The 20,188-nt window shown below is 42.5% G+C and overlaps 2 protein-coding genes across 4 annotated transcripts in view; one reads left to right on the forward strand and one right to left on the reverse strand.

Moving 5' to 3' along the window:
• The window catches only part of cenpp (centromere protein P), a 245,573-nt gene that overhangs the window by 7,616 nt on the left and 217,769 nt on the right, over positions 1-20,188 (reverse strand). The window lies entirely within an intron of this gene.
• The window catches only part of ecm2 (extracellular matrix protein 2, female organ and adipocyte specific), a 54,445-nt gene continuing 39,131 nt past the window's right edge, over positions 4,875-20,188 (forward strand). For all 3 annotated transcript variants that reach the window (XM_084316487.1, XM_084316488.1, XM_084316489.1), the window contains exons 1-2: positions 4,875-5,233; positions 19,211-19,351. In XM_084316487.1, coding sequence (XP_084172613.1) covers positions 19,213-19,351 — 139 coding nt within the window. In that variant the 5' untranslated portion in view covers positions 4,875-5,233; positions 19,211-19,212. The remainder of the gene's footprint in view (positions 5,234-19,210; positions 19,352-20,188) is intronic.

Here is a 20,188-nt window from a genome sequence, read left to right on the forward strand (position 1 = left end):
TTGTTGTTTTATTCATTTTAATTGTTTTATTCATTTAACTTTTTATCTTTATCTCCTGTAGCACTTTGGGATTTTCACAAATGTAAAGTGTGGTACAAATTGAATTTATTATTATTATTATTATTATTATTATTATTATTATTATTATTATTATTATTATTATTATTATTATTATTATTATTATTATTATTACTACTACTACTCGGTTTCCTGGTACATAGTATTTATTCTGTTACCTGGTATATAGTATTTACTCTGTTTCCTTGTATATATTATTTATTCTGTTACCTGGTATATATTATTTACTCTGTTACCTGGTATATATTATTTACTCTGTTACCTGGTATATATTATTTACTCTGTTACCTGGTATATATTATTTACTCTGTTACCTGGTATATATTATTTACTCTGTTACCTGGTATATAGTATTTACTCTGTTTCCTTGTATATAGTATTTACTCTGTTACCTGGTATATATTATTTACTCTGTTTCCTGGTATATATTATTTACTCTGTTTCCTGGTATATAGTATTTACTCTGTTTCCTTGTATATAGTATTTATTCTGTTACCTGGTATATAGTTAACTATTACCCTATTAACACTTTCAGTGCCATAAACGAGGATTCTCGTTTCTGGGCCTAAGGCCATGTCCAGACGAAAACCGATTTCGGTCGTATCAGTCAAAGTATTTGATCGTACAGTATGCACCTTTCATCCACACGGAACTGCGTTCTGGGAGCCTGAAGACGGCATTTTCTGAGACCGGGTCCCAGAGTGGGAACATCTGAAGACGCCCCCCTCCTTGCGTCGCCGTCTTTACAAGCCTATACACGCATTTCCCTGAACCGATGATGCAATAGCCCACCTCTCCCTTAACCCGCGTGTGCAAACTCAGCCAACATCACAACAACAATGGCATCGTACAGAGTAGTTGGGTTCATGTTACAGAAGCTATTGAGCTTGATTGGGCTTTTACAGCTAAATGTACTGCGCCTGGCCCTGTACTACCACTGTCGACAACAGATTGACATGTCCCTTAATCCGCATGCGCAAACCCAGCCAACAAAAAATAAACATGATACATATGTCTTATATGTCCAGATATGTCCTGGCTAGAAGTGTTTATTAAACACCGGGAGGCTACTGTGATGAAATACACGATACTAGCTAGAGATTAGCGTCACATAGCGGGCCTTTTTCTGAAAACCCAAGAAGTAGCCAAGCACATACTGTTCCATAGCATACGCCTTCAGTTGATCATGACAAATCCTCTCTTACCTTGATGATTAAAAAGCCTCCATAATTTAGTAAATAGTATTCCCATGGCTGGTGTTGAGCTGTAGCCAGCCAGCTAGCATTGATGCTATTCAATGCTATCAACATTAGCTAAATAGCTAACCAACTAAATACAATAGACAGTGGTATCCTGAGGTAACGTTAAATACAGACAACTTTAGCTTTTTTTATGATGAATTGAAAATGGGTAAACAAGACGAAAGTCTTTCTCTGGTCTGCATCCCCTTAACAATTGTGTGTATTGAGCTGTACTGTAATGTACCCATTCTGCAATCTGTTAATAAAATGTTCAATCAATCAATCAATTGCTACAATAAGACAGTGGTATCCTGAGGTAACGTTAAATACAGACAACGTTTGCTAGTCGAAAGACTGGAAACAGGGACAAGTTAAACATCAATCAATTACTTTAATACAACAGGTAGTTTGAGCTGCGCGCACCATATTATATATGGCTTTGACGCGTTCTCTCTCTCCTGCCGATTAAAATCCTCATCATCGATTGCTTGTAGGCTGTAGCTGCATTTTGCACATGTGAGCCGTGGTCTCTCTCTCCTCTCCTTTGGAAACTAATGTTACGTTAGCTCAAAAGCACAGAACCGGACGACACAAGTCTACTAGCAACAAACAACGATTAACACTTCGGGGGGGTTTCAAAATAAAAGAGTGACGTCTAAAACAGGAAAGACATTTATTTTGTACATTTGTGGCATGCACTTATTTCTTGAGACGATTTCGTTTTTACGGAAACTTTTTTTTTTTTAAATAAACAAAATATTTTGTTCATAATTTTTTGCTTAATACAGCTCAACACCACTGGTGCCTCTGACTGGAAAACCTTTGTTGCATCTGTTTAGTGCACAGTGCGTGATGTAGAGCCTGTAGTGATGTAGAGCCTGTAGTGATGTAGAGCCTGTAGTGATGTAGAGCCTGTAGTGATGTAGAGCCTGTAGTGATGTAGAGCCTGTAGTGATGTAGAGCCTGTAGTGATGTAGAGCCTGTAGAGATGTAGAGCCTGTAGTGATGTAGAGCCTGTAGTGATGTAGAGCATGTAGTGATGTAGAGCCTGTAGTGCAGGGGTGGCCAACCAGTCAGAGACTAAGAGCCACAAAAAAATTACTGTGGTACCACAAAGAGCCACACCATATACCAGCGTTTCTCAACCTTTTTTTTCAGTCACGGCACCCTTCATGTGTTTATAGGTCTCACCCTCTGGCCTCTGAAGTTGCTAATGTCTTTTTTATTTTGGGCCTCACAGGGTTAAAAGTACCCTGTGAGACCCACGGTTGCAAAATTACAAAATCACTTTTAGCCATTTAAAAAAATAATGTTTATTTAAAAAATGTTAAAGGGGAACTATTTTACTATTTCTTTCACTATTTGGGCACTTTTACACAATTCCTGTGAGTCTATGGAACACCTAGGTTTTTTTTCAAAAAAAATTCATTGTTTTGTATGTCTAATCAAGTACTAAAAACCGCATTTTTCTACCTCAAGATCTTAAGCCGTTTTGAGGCTGGGCTCCAACCACTGTGTGGCCTGGTGCCAACTGCCACATCAACTGCCACATTATTATGCAGCTGAGAAATCTCTGACATCACAGATATGCACATTTTCAGATGACTCAGTTCAGTGAGGGTGAATATTGTGAGAGGAGAATTGGAAGAATTCGCCAATATGAGAATTAGAGACATATATCCTATTAATATAAGTCCACATAGCTAAGAAACAATGGTAAACACTGAAAAAAGCCATTTATAAGATAGTTCCCCTTTAAGCACATGTATAGTCAATTGGTCCTGTTGTTCAGCCTCACAATGCTATTTGATAGTAAATGTGTTTATATGTCCCACCCTCTGGCCTCTGAAGTTGCTAATTTCTTTTTAATTTGGGCCTCACAGGGTTAACCTCTTAAGCCCGAGATATACAGTAAAAGTGTATATTTTCAGCATTATGTTTGTTTACCAATTATTTTAACTGTTATTAGTGAAATATAAGATTATAGAAATCTCAGGGCATTGAGTCGGAAACCGGCGCATATTGACAGGAGGAAGTGGCACAGCCAAAAGTGAGTGTAGTCTTTTGAAGGAAGAGACTCAGGGCTTTCAAATTTCGAAAAACTACCCTACCCAGCTCACACCAGCCCGTCAATCATCTGACTTCTGGATTTACTTTTTAATTTCTCTTATTTTTTGGGATGATCTCCCACAAACCTGAACGTTATTGCCATAAAACAGAACGCAGTTAGTTTCTCTACCTTTCTGTGAACGTCTTGCAAAAAACGGTGTTGCAATATGATGAAAAATGGTGGAGAAATTTACATTATAAAAAAGATGGCAGAATTCAGTACTGTATCTACAAAACCTTCTGTTTAATCATCTTCCCTTTATTCATTTGCTTAGATTTTTCAGGTCTGGTCAATTTTAGCATGGTGTTATTTACAGTCAAAGATAATTTTTTTTTTAAATAGAATTGATATTCTCCTTTGGTTCATTACAATTTACTCAAGCCTAGTAACAGACACACTATTTCTGACACTGATCCATATATGTCCCTAGATTCAGATACCAAGAACATGCAAATGGACCATTTAAAAAAAATTGTAAATGTTTATTCTACGTCCTTATGGAATGAGTGACATAAAAAAAAAAAAAGTAAAAAAAAAAAAAAAAAAGTAAAAAAAAAATAAAAAAAAATATTTTTTTTTAATTTTTTTTAATTTTTTTTTATGGATGGAAGAGCCGCACATTGACGGGCAAAGAGCCGCATGCGGCTCGCGAGCCGCGGGTTGGCCACCCCTGCTGTAGTGCATGTAGAGCCTGTAGTGATGTAGAGCCTGTAGTGATGTAGAGCCTGTAGTGATGTAGAGCCTGTAGTGATGTAGAGCCTGTAGTGATGTAGAGCCTGTAGTGATGTAGAGCCTGTAGTGATGTAGAGCCTGTAGTGATGTAGAGCCTGTAGTGATGTAGAGCCTGTAGTGATGTAGAGCCTGTAGTGATGTAGAGCCTGTAGAGCCTGTAGTGATGTAGAGCCTGTAGTGAGCCTGTGTAGTGCATGTAGAGCCTGCGTAGTGCATGTAGAGCCTGCGTAGTGCATGTAGAGCCTGCGTAGTGCATGTAGAGCCTGTGTAGTGCATGTAGAGCCTGCATAGTGCACGGTGTGTGATGCAGAGCCAAGCTTTATTTCCGCTGGAAAGCTAAGCTCACTTTTGGTCATTTCTCTGAAGTTGCCACCCCACCTTTAAGTCAACTTCTCCCAGACTGTTGAAGAGACAAGTGTTAAAAACTGTCTCCCTTCTACACTCTTCTTCTACTACACTTTCTGTCTGCTGTAGCAGCTTCAGGCCATTTCCATCTGTTCTCAGAGTAAAACCACTGATACAGGCTACGTTGTCAGGTCACATGACCAAATAACTGCTGTCAAATATGGCCACTGATCTTTCCTTTCCTGCACCATCTTGTCATTGACCTCTTCTCCTCCCCTCCTCTCCCCCTCCTCCCCTCCTCTCCCCCCTCTCCTCTCCCAAACAGCCTTTCAGCTGAAGACTTCAAACAGTTTCCCTGCTACATTAGATGAAGCCCTTTCGTCTATTTTCTGGTCTGTTTCTCTCAGAGAAAGACAGGTATGTCAGACAACGGCTTTCCAGACGCCAATCTGTCAGACTGATTCCCCAGCAGAACAAGCCCTGGCGGCACCAGACGGCTCCTCGCACAGCTGACCAGACTTTTCTGTTTTCTACATCTCTCTCACGATCACAGCCCGGCTGAAACACACACACACACACACACACACACGGTCCTGTCCTCCAGGTCCAACACACACACACACGCGGTCCTGTCCTCCAGGTCCAGGGGGAAAAGGGGGATTGGGAAAGAGAGAAGACGGAAATATTTGGCCTTGAAGACTCCAGTCTGCCTTCCTCCGAAACACTGGTGAGTTCTCTCTCTCTCTCTCTCTCTCTCTCTCTCTCTCTCTCTCTCTCTCTCTCTCTCTCTCTCTCTCTCTCTCTCTCCTCTCTCTCTCTCTCTCTCTCTCTCTCTCTCTCCTCTCTCTCTCTCTCTCTCTCTCTCTCTCTCTCTCTCTCTCTCTCTCTCTCTCTCTCTCTCTCTCTCTCTCTCTCTCTCTCTCTCTCTCTCTCTCTCTCTCTCTTTTAACCAGCTCTGTGTGACTTTGACTTCCACCGCGCTGCTTTAGTTTCTGTTCGATAGGATTGTAGTGGGAATGATAATATACCAGAGATTTACATGCTTGTGTTTGCAAGATGCAATGTAACATGTCTTCTATATTATGATATTATGATCGCACTAAGTGTTTGTTTAGTGCAGCCAGGGCTTGTGACGGCAGCATAATGTGCCCCACAGTGTTAATGCTAAGCTAGCAGTGGAAGAACTGCACGCTGCCGTTAGTGAACAACACCGCTCACTACCTGGAGGCAGCCTGTATTATTGCAGGAGACATCAACCGCTGCAGCGTAAAGGCTGTTCTGCCCAGATCCCGTCAGCATGTTTCCTGCCCCACTAGAGGAGACTATTAGACCATGTTTACACCAACATGGCCAAAATATACAAAGCATTTCCCCTCCCCACCAGGGACAATCTGACCACCTCGCCAAGTACACCCCACTCATCAAACGTGTGAAGCCCTGAGTTAGAACAGTCAGAATATGGCCTGAGGGGGCAGACTCTGAGCTGCAGCACCGGTTCCAACACACGGACTGGAGTACGTTACTCCCACATGGACTGGGAGTACGTTCGTCACCCAGGCCACCTTGGACTCCCACACGGACTGGAGTACGTTCGTCACCCAGGCCACCCTGGACTCCCACATGGACTGGAGTACGTTCGTCACCCAGGCCACCCTGGACTCCCACACGGACTGGAGTACGTTCGCCACCCAGGCCACCCTGGACTCCCACACGGACTGGAGTACGTTCGTCACCCAGGCCACCCTGGACTCCCACACGGACTGGAGTACGTTCGTCCACCCAGGCCACCCTGGACTCCCACATGGACTGGAATACGTTCGTCACCCAGGCCACCCTGGACTCCCACACGGACTGGAGTACGTTCGCCACCCAGGCCACCCTGGACTCCCACACGGACATAGACGCCTATATCTCCTTCGTTTTGGACTTCCTCAATACTAACACCAACAGTGTCACCAGCCTCAAACGGATTACTACATTCTCCAACCAGAAGCCGTGGATGAACCGTCTACTGGGCGGCACGGTGGTGTAGTGGTTAACACTGTCGCCTCACAGCTAGAAGGTCCCGGGTTCGATTCCCGCTTGGGGACCAGGTTGCCGTGTTGCCAGTTACCCAGGTGGGGTATCACCCGGGCCTTTCTGTGTGGAGTTTGCATGTTCTCCCCCCGTGCTCGCAAGGGTTTCCCCCCCCGATAAGATAACCCAATGGAAAAACATGCACAACAGATCGCTAACACTGTTGCGTCCCTGACGAAGACGGACAGGAGCACTTGGATTGGTCCCCGGGCACGGCCCCACGCCGCAGCCCTTGTCTGCTCGCGGCTGCCCTTGGGGAAAAAACGACGGGATGGGAAGTGCAGAGAACGCATGTGTGTGTTCCTGTGGGTCGCCCAGCGCATGTGTGTGTGTTAAAAAAATCAGCATGGCAAATAAAGACTTCTTCTTCTTCTTCTACTGCTGAAGGCACACAACACCACTTGATCTGATAACACGCAGCCCTACTGTTCAGCCAGGGCTAACCTGAAGAGGCATTAAGCAGGCCTACTGTTCAGCCAGAGTTAACCTGAAGAGGCATTAAGCAGGCCTACTGTTCAGCCAGGGCTAACCTGCAGAGGCATTAAGCAGACCTACTGTTCAGCCAGGGCTAACCTGAAGAGGCATCAAGCAGGCCTACTGTTCAGCCAGGGCTAACCTGCAGAGGCATTAAGCAGACCTACTGTTCAGCCAGGGCTAACCTGCAGAGGCATCAAGCAGACCTACTGTTCAGCCAGGGCTAACCTGCAGAGGCATTAAGCAGACCTACTGTTCAGCCAGGGCTAACCTGAAGAGGCATCAAGCAGACCTACTGTTCAGCCAGGGCTAACCTGAAGAGGCATTACGCAGACCTACTGTTCAGCCAGGGCTAACCTGAAGAGGCATCAAGCAGACCTACTGTTCAGCCAGGGCTAACCTGAAGAGGCATTAAGCAGACCTACTGTTCAGCCAGGGCTAACCTGAAGAGGCATTAAGCAGACCTACTGTTCAGCCAGGGCTAACCTGAAGAGGCATTAAGCAGACCTACTGTTCAGCCAGGGCTAACCTGAAGAGGCATCAAGCAGACCTACTGTTCAGCCAGGGCTAACCTGAAGAGGCATCAAGCAGACCTACTGTTCAGCCAGGGCTAACCTGAAGAGGCATTAAGCAGCCCTACTGTTCAGCCAGGGCTAACCTGAAGAGGCATCAAGCAGACCTACTGTTCAGCCAGGGCTAACCTGCAGAGGCATTAAGCAGCCCTACTGTTCAGCCAGGGCTAACCTGAAGAGGCATTAAGCAGACCTACTGTTCAGCCAGGGCTAACCTGAAGAGGCATTAAGCGGCCTACTGTTCAGCCAGAGCTAACCTGAAGAGGCATTAAGCAGACCTACTGTTCAGCCAGAGCTAACCTGAAGAGGCATTAAGCAGACCTACTGTTCAGCCAGAGTTAACCTGAAGAGGCATCAAGCAGACCTACTGTTCAGCCAGGGCTAACCTGAAGAGGCATTAAGCAGATCTACTGTTCAGCCAGAGTTACCCTGATTCCAGCCACCCAAACAACTGCCTCTTTGAACTGCTGCGGTCAGGCAAGCGATACCAGAGTCTCATGGCAAGCACAGAGAGACTCAGAAGAAGCTCCTATCCCCAGGCCATCAGGATGCTAAATGACAATAACACTATGTAACAAACCATCAAATACACTCACAGCACACACATCCACACGCACACACTCACTTTAAACAAACAACTCACTGCAGCACCCACTTTACCCACTTAACACACTTTATATTTATTGGTAAAGAATTTGCACTACAACTCATACCTCATTACACCTTACTGTAAATTGTACCTAAATTGTACCTCATCCCATTTCTGCATTGTACTGTATATTGTATCGTAACTCAGTTACTTTTCTATTCTGCATTGTATATATGTATATTGAACACTTTTGTCTACGTACTTGACTTCTATTTTACACTTGCTATACTTACTTTATACTTATCTATTTTTGTCTAGCACAATCTCTGGCGCAAAACAGAAAGAAGCATTTTATATAAAAGTATTCTGTATTTTTGTATGACAACTAATAAAGAAACATGAACTTGAAACTTGAAGAGGCATCAAGCAGGCCTACTGTTCAGCCAGGGCTAACCTGAAGAGGCACTAAGCACATCACCCCCACCCTGCAAAAACTCCACTGGCTCCCCATCAACTACCGAATCCCCTACAAGATCCTCCTCCTCACCTACAAACCCCTGCACGGGTTGGCCCCTTCCTACCTGATCAACCTACTCCACCCCTACACTCCAGCACGAGGCCTCCGCTCCAACAACTCCGACCTCCTCACCATCCCCCACACCAGGCGTTCCACACTGGGAGACCGAGCTTTCGCTGTAGCTGCCCCCAGGCTGTGGAACTCCCTCTCCCCCTCCATCCGAGGCTCTGACACCATCAACCTCTTCAAAACCCACCTAAAAACACACCTGTTCACACTTGCCTTCACGCAACACGGCCCTGCTCCCAAGTAGCCCACCCCCTGACTCTTTTCTTTTAAGCCACAGATCCAAATCCAAAATCCAAATGTATTATTATTATTATTATTATTATTATTATTATTATTATTATTATTATTATTATTATTATTATTATTATTATTATTATAAAGAGCCAGATGAAGTTGATGAAGACGAAGAGCCAGATGAAGTTGATGAAGACGCCAGGCCAGCTGAAGTTGATGAAGATGAAGGGCCAGCTGAAGTTGATGAAGATGAAGGGCCAGCTGAAGTTGATGAAGATGAAGAACCAGATGAAGTTGACCAAGACGTCGGGCCAGCTGAAGTTGAAGATGAAGAACCAGATGAAGTTGACCAAGACGTCGGGCCAGCTGAAGTTGATGAAGGGCCAGCTGAAGTTGATGAAGATGAAGAACCAGATGAAGTTGACCAAGACGTCGGGCCAGCTGAAGTTGATGAAGGGCCAGATGAAGTTGACCAAGACGTCGGGCCAGCTGAAGTTGATGAAGGGCCAGATGAAGTTGACCAAGACGTCGGGCCAGCTGAAGTTGATGAAGGGCCAGATGAAGTTGACCAAGATGAAGAGCCAGCTGAAGTTGATGAAGATGAAGGCCCAGCTGAAGTTGATGAAGATGAAGGCCCAGCTGAAGTGCACCGCCATCCTCTATGGGCCTAAACCAACATGTAGGGATGTGAGGTTTTTAATCAGAGAAAACATGGCAGAAACAGATGGGAATAGGTGGTAATTCAGTCATGCGCTCGACTGATACGGTTCCCAGAGGAACACTGGTCTACTTTGACCGGTATTTCACCATCAGATACTCTTCAGAAAAGGGGCCTGCCTGCTACAGGAACAATTCAGAATAATCAAATTTTCTTTTACATTTACATTTAGTAATTTAGCTGACGCTTTTATCCAAAGCAACTTACAAGTCTTGTACAACAAGACAGCAGGAAGGGTACAACTATCAGCTGAGTAACAATGTTCATCAAAGTGTTGAGTGCTACAGTGTAGGTTAGTATATTAGGACAAGTGCATGACAGTAAGGTTAGTTAGGGTTAGAGTTTTTATTTTTTATTTCAGATAATGATTGAAGAAGTGTGTCTTTAGTCGACGGCGAAAGATTGGACGGGTTTCGGCTTTTCTTCTTTGTCGCACACCCTTTTGGCCAGTGAAAAAACAATGTGAATGTGGATGCAATTTTCATATTTCCAAAAGATTCCTATGATTCTTATTGTTTTACGATCAATGAAGTCCGGTTGTGCACTATAGTGCACATTTTGTAAAATAATAATAAAAAAATCGTTGAAATTAGTTCTTTAGCACCCAAACACTTAATTTATCCTAACCCCACCCCCCCGGGTCTCAGGAGGATATAACCTCCTCTGTCTCTCTACTCTATAACCTCCTCTCTACTCTATAACCGCCTCTCTACTCTATAACCTCCTCTCCACTCTATAACCTCCTATCTACTCTATAACCTCCTCCTTGTCTCTCTACTCTATAACCTTCTCTCTGTCTCTCTACTCTATAACCTCCTGTCTCTCTACTCTATAACCTCCTGTATCTCTACTCTATAACCTCCTGTCTCTCTACTCTATAACCTCCTGTATCTCTACTCTATAACCTCCTGTATCTCTACTCTATAACCTCCTGTATCTCTCTACTCTATAACCTCCTGCATTTATACTCTATAACCTCCTGTATCTCTACTCTATAACCTCCTCCTTGTCTCTCTACTCTATAACCTCCTCCTTGTCTCTCTACTCTATAACCTCCTCTCTGTCTCTCTGCTCTATAACCTCATCTCTGTCTCTCTGCTCTATAACCTCCTCTCTGTCTCTCTACTCTATAACCTCCTCTCTACTCTATAACCTCCTCATTGTCTCTCTACTCTATAACCTCCTCCTTGTTTCTCTACTCTATAACCTTCTCTGTCTCTCTACTCTATAACCTCCTGTCTCTCTACTCTATAACCTCCTCTGTCTCTCTACTCTATAACCTCCCCTGTCTTTCTACTCTATAACCACCTCTCCACTCTATAACCTCCTCTGTCTCTCTATTCTATAACATCTTCCCTGTCTCTCTACTCTATAACCTCCTCCCTGTCTCTTTACTCTATAACCTCCTCCTTGTCTCTCTACTCTATAACCTCCTCCCTGTCTCTCTACTCTATAACCTCATGTCTCTCTACTCTATAACCTCCTTGTCTCTCTACTCTATAACCTCCTCTCTGTCTCTCTACTCTATAACCTCCTCTCTACTCTATAACCTCCTGTATCTCTACTCTATAACCTCCTGCATCTCTACTCTATAACCTCATGTCTCTCTACTCTATAACATCCTTGTCTCTCTACTCTATAACCTCCTCTCTGTCTCTCTACTCTATAACCTCCCCTCTACTCTATAACCTCATCTCTGTCTCTCTACTCTATAACCTCCTCTCTACTCTATAACCTCCCATCTGTCTCTCTACTCTATAACCTCCTGTATCTCTACTCTATAACCTCCTGTATCTCTACTCTATAACCTCCTGTATCTCTCTACTCTATAACCTCCTGTATTTCTACTCTATAACCTCCTCTGTATCTACTCTATAACCTCCTCTGTATCGCTACTCTATAACCTCCTCTGTCTCTCTACTCTATAACATCCTCCTTGTATCTCTACTCTATAACCTCCTCCATGTCTCTCTACTCTATAACCTCCTCTCTACTCTATAACCTCCTCATTGTCTCTCTACTCTATAACCTCCTCCTTGTCTCTCTACTCTATAACCTCCTCTCTACTCTATAACCTCCTCTCTACTCTATAACCTCCTCCTTGTCTCTACTCTATAACCTCCTCTCTGTCTCTCTACTCTATAACCTCCCACCTGTCTCTCTACTCTATAACCTCCTCCTTGTCTCTACTCTATAACCTCCTCCTTGTCTCTCTACTCTATAACCTCCTCCTTGTCTCTACTCTATAACCTCCTCCTTGTTTCTCTACTCTATAACCTTCTCTCTGTCTCTCTACTCTATAACCTCCTGTCTCTCTACTCTATAACCTCATGTATCTCTCTACTCTATAACCTCCTGTCTCTCTACTCTATAACCTCCTCTCTGTCTCTCTACTCTATAACCTCCTGTCTCTCAACTCTATAACCTCCTCTGTATCTCTACTCTATAACCTCCTCTGTCTCTCTACTCTATAACCTCCTCCATGTCTCTCTACTCTATAACCTCCTCTCTACTCTATAACCTCCTTGTCTCTCTACTCTATAACATCCTCTCTACTCTATAACCTCCTCTCTGTCTCTCTACTCTATAACCTCCTCTCTACTCTATAACCTCTCATCTGTCTCTCTACTCTATAACCTCCTCTCTACTCTATAACCTCCCATCTGTCTCTCTACTCTATACCTCCTCTCTACTCTATAACCTCCTCTGTCTCTCTACTCTATAACCTCCTCCATGTCTCTCTACTCTATAACCTCCTCTCTACTCTATAACCTCCTCTCTGTCTCTCTACTCTATAACCTCCTCTCTACTCTATAACCTCCCATCTGTCTCTCTACTCTATAACCTCCTCTCTGTCTCTCTACTCTATAACCTCCTCTCTACTCTATAACCTCCCATCTGTCTCTCTACTCTATAACCTCCTCTCTACTCTATAACCTCCTTGTCTCTCTACTCTATAACCTCCTCTCTGTCTCGCTACTCTATAACCTCCTCTCTACTCTATAACCTCCCATCTGTCTCTCTACTCTATAACCTCCTCTCTACTCTATAACCTCCCACCTGTCTCTCTACTCTATAACCTCCTCCCTGTCTCTCTACTCTATAACCTCCTCCTTGTTTCTCTACTCTATAACCTTCTCTCTGTCTCTCTACTTTTTTTTTTTTTTTTTTTAAACAAACACAAACAAACATGACAACACACAATTAGATATACAAGCATTAATTAACAGTGCACATCCAATTAAATCACCATTTAGATAAATGTCTTATACAAGATGTACCCCTAATACCTGCTATCTATTACCCTACACACATATGCTCTTGCTCGCACCCCCCACCCTGGACCCCCCAATGGATAATCCATCCATTATCATTCGCTCCTAACCAGACACTACCATTATATGCTAGTTTTTATTCTCTCCACCACTTCTAACCACATTGTCAATTTAGATTCATTGAGACCCAAAATTCTTGCTGTAGATATTTCTAGATAAATCACATCGAGATATGTAAGAATCCAGACCTTTCGGCAAATTTTTTCCGGTTGAAACCATCGTGATGCTATCAGTTTTTTAGCCACTGTAATACCAGATAAAACCAATCTCTTTAGCTGTATAGGTACTGCAAACTCAAAAACATCATTCAGCAGTAATACAGAGGGATGTACAGGTATATTCAGAATTAAGAGATTTGATAATTGCTGGGTCACTTCTTTCCAGAATATCTTAACTGGTGGGCAGTCCCAGTACATGTGCATAAATGTCCCCTCGTCCCCATTTGTACACAAGGAGCATTTGGAGTCTTGTTTAAGACCCATTCTGTTCAGTCTTATAGGAGTCAAGTATGTCTTATGAATATAGTTAAGATTGATTTGTTGATGGTCCGGGTTCCTTGATGCAAGTCGAACATTTGCCCAGGCTTCTTGCCAATCAAAATCTTTTTCCAGGTCTGGTATATCCCTCCTCCAGACAGAGTCTAGGTGGAGGGTTTCATATGAGGCCGTTAGTAATTGATGATAAAAATCTGATACAAAACCTCTCGATGTCTCTCTTTCATAGACGGATTTGTGGTATCTGTGGTGTACAATTGGTTTCTTTAATGGAACACTGTGAGCCTTCAAACATAAAAATAATATGTGGAACCGGTGAGATTTTTTTTCTATTTCATCATAACTACAAATACCCTGTTTGTTGAAAACAAACTGTCTCTCTACTCTATAACTTCCTGTCTCTCTACTCTATAACCTCCTGTATCTCTACTCTATAACTTCCTGTCTCTCTACTCTATAACCTCCTGTATCTCTACTCTATAACCTCCTCTCTGTCTCTCTACTCTATAACCTCCTGTATCTCTACTCTATAACCTCCTGTATCTCTACTCTATAACCTCCTGTATCTCTACTCTATAACCTCCTCTATGTCTCTCTACTCTATAACCTCCTGTCTCTCTACTCTATAACCTCCTGTATCTCTACTCTATAACCTCCTCTCTGTCTCTCTACTCTATAACCTCCCATCTGTCTCTCTACTCTATAACCTCCCATCTGTCTCTCTACTCTATAACCTCCCATCTGTCTCTCTACTCTATAACTTCCCATCTGTCTCTCTACTCTATAACCTCCTGTCTCTCTACTCTATAACCTCATGTATCTCTACTCTATAACCTCCTCTCTGTCTCTCTACTTTATAACCTCCCATCTGTCTCTCTACTCTATAACATCCTGTATCTCTACTCTATAACCTCATGTATCTCTACTCTATAACCTCCTCTCTGTCTCTCTACTTTATAACCTCCCATCTGTCTCTCTACTCTATAACCTCCTGTCTCTCTACTCTATAACCTCCTGTATCTCTACTCTATAACCTCCTCTCTGTCGCTCTACTCTATAACCTCCTATCTGTCTCTGTACTCTATAACCTCCTGTATCTCTACTCTATAACCTCCTCTGTTTCTCTACTCTATAACCTCATTCCTGTCTCTCTACTCTATAACCTCCTCTATACTATATAACCTTCTCTCTGTCTCTCTACTCTATAACCTCCTCTGTCTCTCTACTCTATAACCTCCTCTGTCTTCCTGCTCTATAACTTCCTCTCTACTCTATAACCCCCTCCTTGTCATTTTCTCCCTCCTAACCCCCGTCTCAGTTTCTATTTTTATTCTGTGTTGCTTGGTTGTGTTTGGGGCTGAAGTCTCTCCAGTTGAGCCTAGCCATCCAGGGAACTGCATTAATCAAAATATTTTCCATTCTTTCTCCAACTCTCCCTTTCCCTCCCTCCTTCTTTCCATTGAGTATATTTTGAGGTATTTTCCCCCTCTCCCTCCCTCTCTTTCCGTCTCATAGTTTTTCTACCTCTCATTTCTCTCTCTCTCTCTCTCTCTCTCTCTCTCTCTCTCTCTCTCTCTCTCTCTCTCTCTCTCTCTCTCTCTCTCTCTCTCTCTCTCTCTCTCTCTCTCTCTCTCTCTCTCTCTCTCTCTCTCTCTCTCTCTCTCTCTCTTTAACAGGATCATTTATGACTAACCACTCACTCGTGGCCCAGGGTTAAGTAGGAGGCCTTACTGCTCATGCTCCACTAATCGGCAGTAATGGCCAATACCTTTCGGGTGTCTCTGCACTTCCTGCATCTCAGATCAAACAAGCCCATCCAAGGACTGTAATGTCCTGCTTGCTCTGTCTCCCTCTATCTAGATCATGGAAGGTCATGGATTCACGTTTGTCCCCTGACCTCACTGAGCACTCTGCTTATTAGATCTGTGACCGGCACTGTCACCAACTCACTCACGCCACTCTGCCTCTAGTGGTGGCTTACAGGCAATGCACTTGTTGTGTCAAGTTCAAGTTCAAGTTCTTTAATAGTTGTCATACAGAAGTACAGAATACTTTCATACAAAATGCTTCTTACTGTTACGCTCCAGAGACTGTGCTAGACAAGATAGTATCAAATAACATAATAACATGGCTCTATCTTGAACATACAGTATGTGAAGTTGTTTTAGCGGAAACATGGACACACAGACACACACACACACACAGACACACACACACACACACACACACACACACACACACACACACACACACACACACACACACACACACACACACACACACACACACACACACACACACACACACACACACACACACACACACACACACACACACACACACACACACACACACACACACACAAACACAAGACTGAGTATGAGGGATTGGACAAGCAAAGTGAAGACTGAGGTCCTCCACTGCCACCCAGATATCTTCTTTATATTAGACTACAGACCATGGAACCTTTCTTTATATTAGACTACAGACCGTGGAACATTTCTTTATATTAGACTACAGACCGTGGAACATTTCTTTATAGTAGACTACAGACCATGGAACATTTCTTTATATTAGACTACAGACCATGGAACATTTCTTTATATTAGACTACAGACCGTGGAACATTTCTTTATATTAGACTACAGACCATGGAACCTTTCTTTATATTAGACTACAGACCGTGGAACATTTCTTTATAGTAGACTACAGACCATGGAACATTTCTTTATATTAGACTACAGACCATGGAACATTTCTTTATATTAGACTACAGACCATGGAACATTTCTTTATAGTAGACTACAGACCATGGAACATTTCTTTATATTAGACTACAGACCATGGAACATTTCTTTATATTAGACTACAGACCATGGAACATTTCTTTATATTAGACTACAGACCAAGGAACATTTCTTTATATTAGAATACAGACCGTGGAACATTTCTTTATATTAGACTACAGACCAAGGAACATTTCTTTATATTAGACTATAGACCAAGGAACATTTCTTTATATTAGAATACAGACCATGGAACATTTCTTTATAGTAGACTACAGACCATGGAACCTTTCTTTATAGACTACATACAATACATTGGGAACCTTTATGGTAGACTACAGATGATACATTGGGAACCTTTATGGTAGACTACAGATGATACATTGGGAACCTTTATGGTAGACTACAGATGATACATTGGGAACCTTTATGGTAGACTACAGATGATACATTGGGAACCTTTATTTGGCAGCTCTTCATTCAGACACCAGTAGAGAGAAGGTCATTGTCTGAGTCACATAACTGTCACGGAACAATAATTCCCCATATATCATCATCAGCATTAGCTAATAGTTCAGAATATCTTATATTATGTACTTGTGTCAGAGAATCAGACTGGTTTGGCAAATATGAATTCAGGTTTCTTTGATGTGATTGATTGCCCTGTCATTTAGTTAAACATTCAGATAGAAGCTTCCTTCCTTCAGGCAGCAGCCCTGAGCGCTGGACAAGCAGTAACATATCAACCACTACTACCTGCACTCTGGAGCAGGACTGAAAGGCCTGGAGGAAATGTCATATGGTGGTTATTATTCTGATTAATGTTTTATTTGGATAACTTTTAGCCCTATTGGGCTCTTCCTCCAAGAGGTGCTATAGGAATCTCTGTTCCACGTCAAGCAGACTCAGGAACAGCTTCTTCACCTGAACTCACTCTCTCTCTCTCTCTCTCTCTCTCTCTCTCTCTCTCTCTCTCTCTCTCTCTCTCTCTCTCTCTCTCTCTCTCTCTCTCTCTCTCTCTCTCTCTCTCTCTCTCTCTCTCTCTCTACTCTAATTGTACCTCTCTCTCTCTACTCTATTTGTACCTATCTACTGCCTTCATTGTCTACAACTGCCTTGCACTGTAATCATAACTAATTACATAATTGTAAGATATGTATGTACAATATTACTATTACACTCTACCGTATATATATATATATATATATCTACAACTGTTGGATATATCTGCAAATATCTCTGTTCACCTACCTGTATATATGATATCTATATCTGTATATATCCCTTACTCTTACTAGTTATGCCCAGTATGTCACTATCATAGTATATTTATACCTGTATCAGTGTATTCAACTATACATACATTAGACTATACATCAGTTTAGCATATCATATACTACTCTGTAGCTTGTTATATCACATTTAATCACTTGTACATTGTATATTGCTGTTGCACTTTACTGTTACATTTGCACTTTGGTTGGATGCCAACTTATTTTCATTGTACTGAACTTGTGCTGTGCAATGACAATACACATTAGAACAATACATTTATCAGTAGTATGCATGCCTATTATTGCATTTCCCAAGGATACCCAGTCTCATCATCACTGTATTTGGACCAAGCATTCTGGGGTGTGAGTGTAGCACATCTATCTCTTCTCAATCTGTAATTTGTAAAATCTAAAAATGACCAGGTTTAGCAATATGGACATTGAGTTTGTTTAGACTGCAATATCAATAGGAATTGATATCTAGAATGAGACAGGTAAGACCTTCAACTGTTATTTCATCTTGAAATAAAATGATCAGGTGTTAATTAATCTAGAATGAGACAGGTAAGACCCTCAGGTATGTGAAGGTGTTATTTAATCTCATCTCTCAGAGCTGTAATAATGACAGGTTGGAGGAAGGCAGTATTGTGGATGGCGGACGCTGCTAAACTGTTACTGCTGGATACAGACTAGTCATCAAAACACACACACACACACACACAAGCATGCAATAAAGCATGCACATACCTGTGTGCATACATACACGCAGACAGGCATGCACACACACACACACACACACACACACACACACACACACACACACACACACACACACACACACACACACACACACACACACACACACACACACACACACACACACACACACACACACACACACACACACACACACCAAGCGTTCTGGCACACACCCACACACACCTACAGAATAATCATTAGGTTGGACAGTACAAACACACTCACCTCCACACGCACACAGTCAAAGTGGGATACCCAGCCATTATGACTGCACTACAATGGTATACAAGGGCTGGTAGAGGGGATGTAAGGTCTCTTAACACACTATCACAGACAGACACACACACACACACACACACACACACACGCACACACGCACACACACACACACACACACACACACGTGCACACACACACGCACACACATACACACACGTGCACAGGGGGCAGGGGAACCATCCATTATGACTGCAGGCTACAGTGGTATATGAGGACAGGCAGAAGGAATGGCAAGTCTTTTTGTGTGTTTGTTGCCGTGAGTTGAGCAGGTAAACCGGAGACCATGACATTATAATAATATCATTAGTTTAGCTGGGACTAGCAGCACATTATGGACACCAGCCATGTTTCCTCTCTACGGATCAGTTCAGTTTGCTTCCTGCTTACGGAAACCATTTCTACTGTCATGCAACGTTGTATTTTTGTTATTTTTATTGTTCTCTTTGGAATGGTTTCCACTGGGACACCATTTATCATCAAATTAAGTACATTTTACAGTATGGTAACTGATCTACTGCTGTTCTCCAGATATGCGCTGGTGGGTGATTGTGTCCAGTCTGTGGCTGCTGACTGTCATCAGTCTGTGTGACACCCAGACTGGGGCTCCTGGCCAGAGACAGCCCCATGGAGGAGCACCTGACGGGGGCAAGAGGAGGAGGTCGGGACAGGGTGAGTGTCTGTGGTGGGGATGAGCCGCCTGGGACGGGCACACAGTTAGAGGAGTGGAACAGACAGTGTGTCCAGATGAAACAAGAGAATATTAATCAGTTTTGGGAATGGACAAATTTGATAATTTGTCACCGTTTTGGAAGACAGTGATTGGTGTTTCCAATAATGTTGATAATGACAATGTTTTAGTAGATTGCCTGAGTAATGCTTGTTTTTAACCATAGTTTTTATTGATTTATTTTGTCTAGTCATGCGTACGGTGTTCAATCAATCAATCTATCGTACTACATACTATATTGTAGCTCCAGTGTGACAGCCATAAGTGATATATTTACGTATTGTATCGAAAATGTATCGAACCTTTGTACGAAACAAATAAGTACATATATTACATATTCAAATGTAAACTTTATACGTTTTCCGAAAACATTTAAGTTCCCCTGCCTGGGATCGAACTCTAACCTTAACCCTAACTTTCTGTCTTAACCATAACCATTAAGTGAATGTTAAAACTAACCTCAACTCTAACTATAATCATAGTGGTGAGAGCACTAACTATAATCATAGTTAGATAGTGGTGAGATATTACTTATGACTATAATACACCATAAATTATGTGCCTTTTTCTTCCTGTGGTCGATTAGTACTTTATTTACATTTTCTGATGAGACTGTGTTGCTCTATCTAGGTGCTTGGACCTTCAGTTTCATCTCATCTTTAGTATTTAATAGATAAGGTCAAGGCAGGTCACTTCATATGGAAATATAATTTTCATACTGTAGTATTTCTGCTTTATTATTATTAGTGACAGCAAGGATGGGAGAGAGAATGAAATGT

This window comes from Notolepis coatsorum (genome assembly GCF_963971535.1).
Source record: "Notolepis coatsorum genome assembly, chromosome: 6".
NCBI lineage: Eukaryota > Metazoa > Chordata > Actinopteri > Aulopiformes > Paralepididae > Notolepis > Notolepis coatsorum.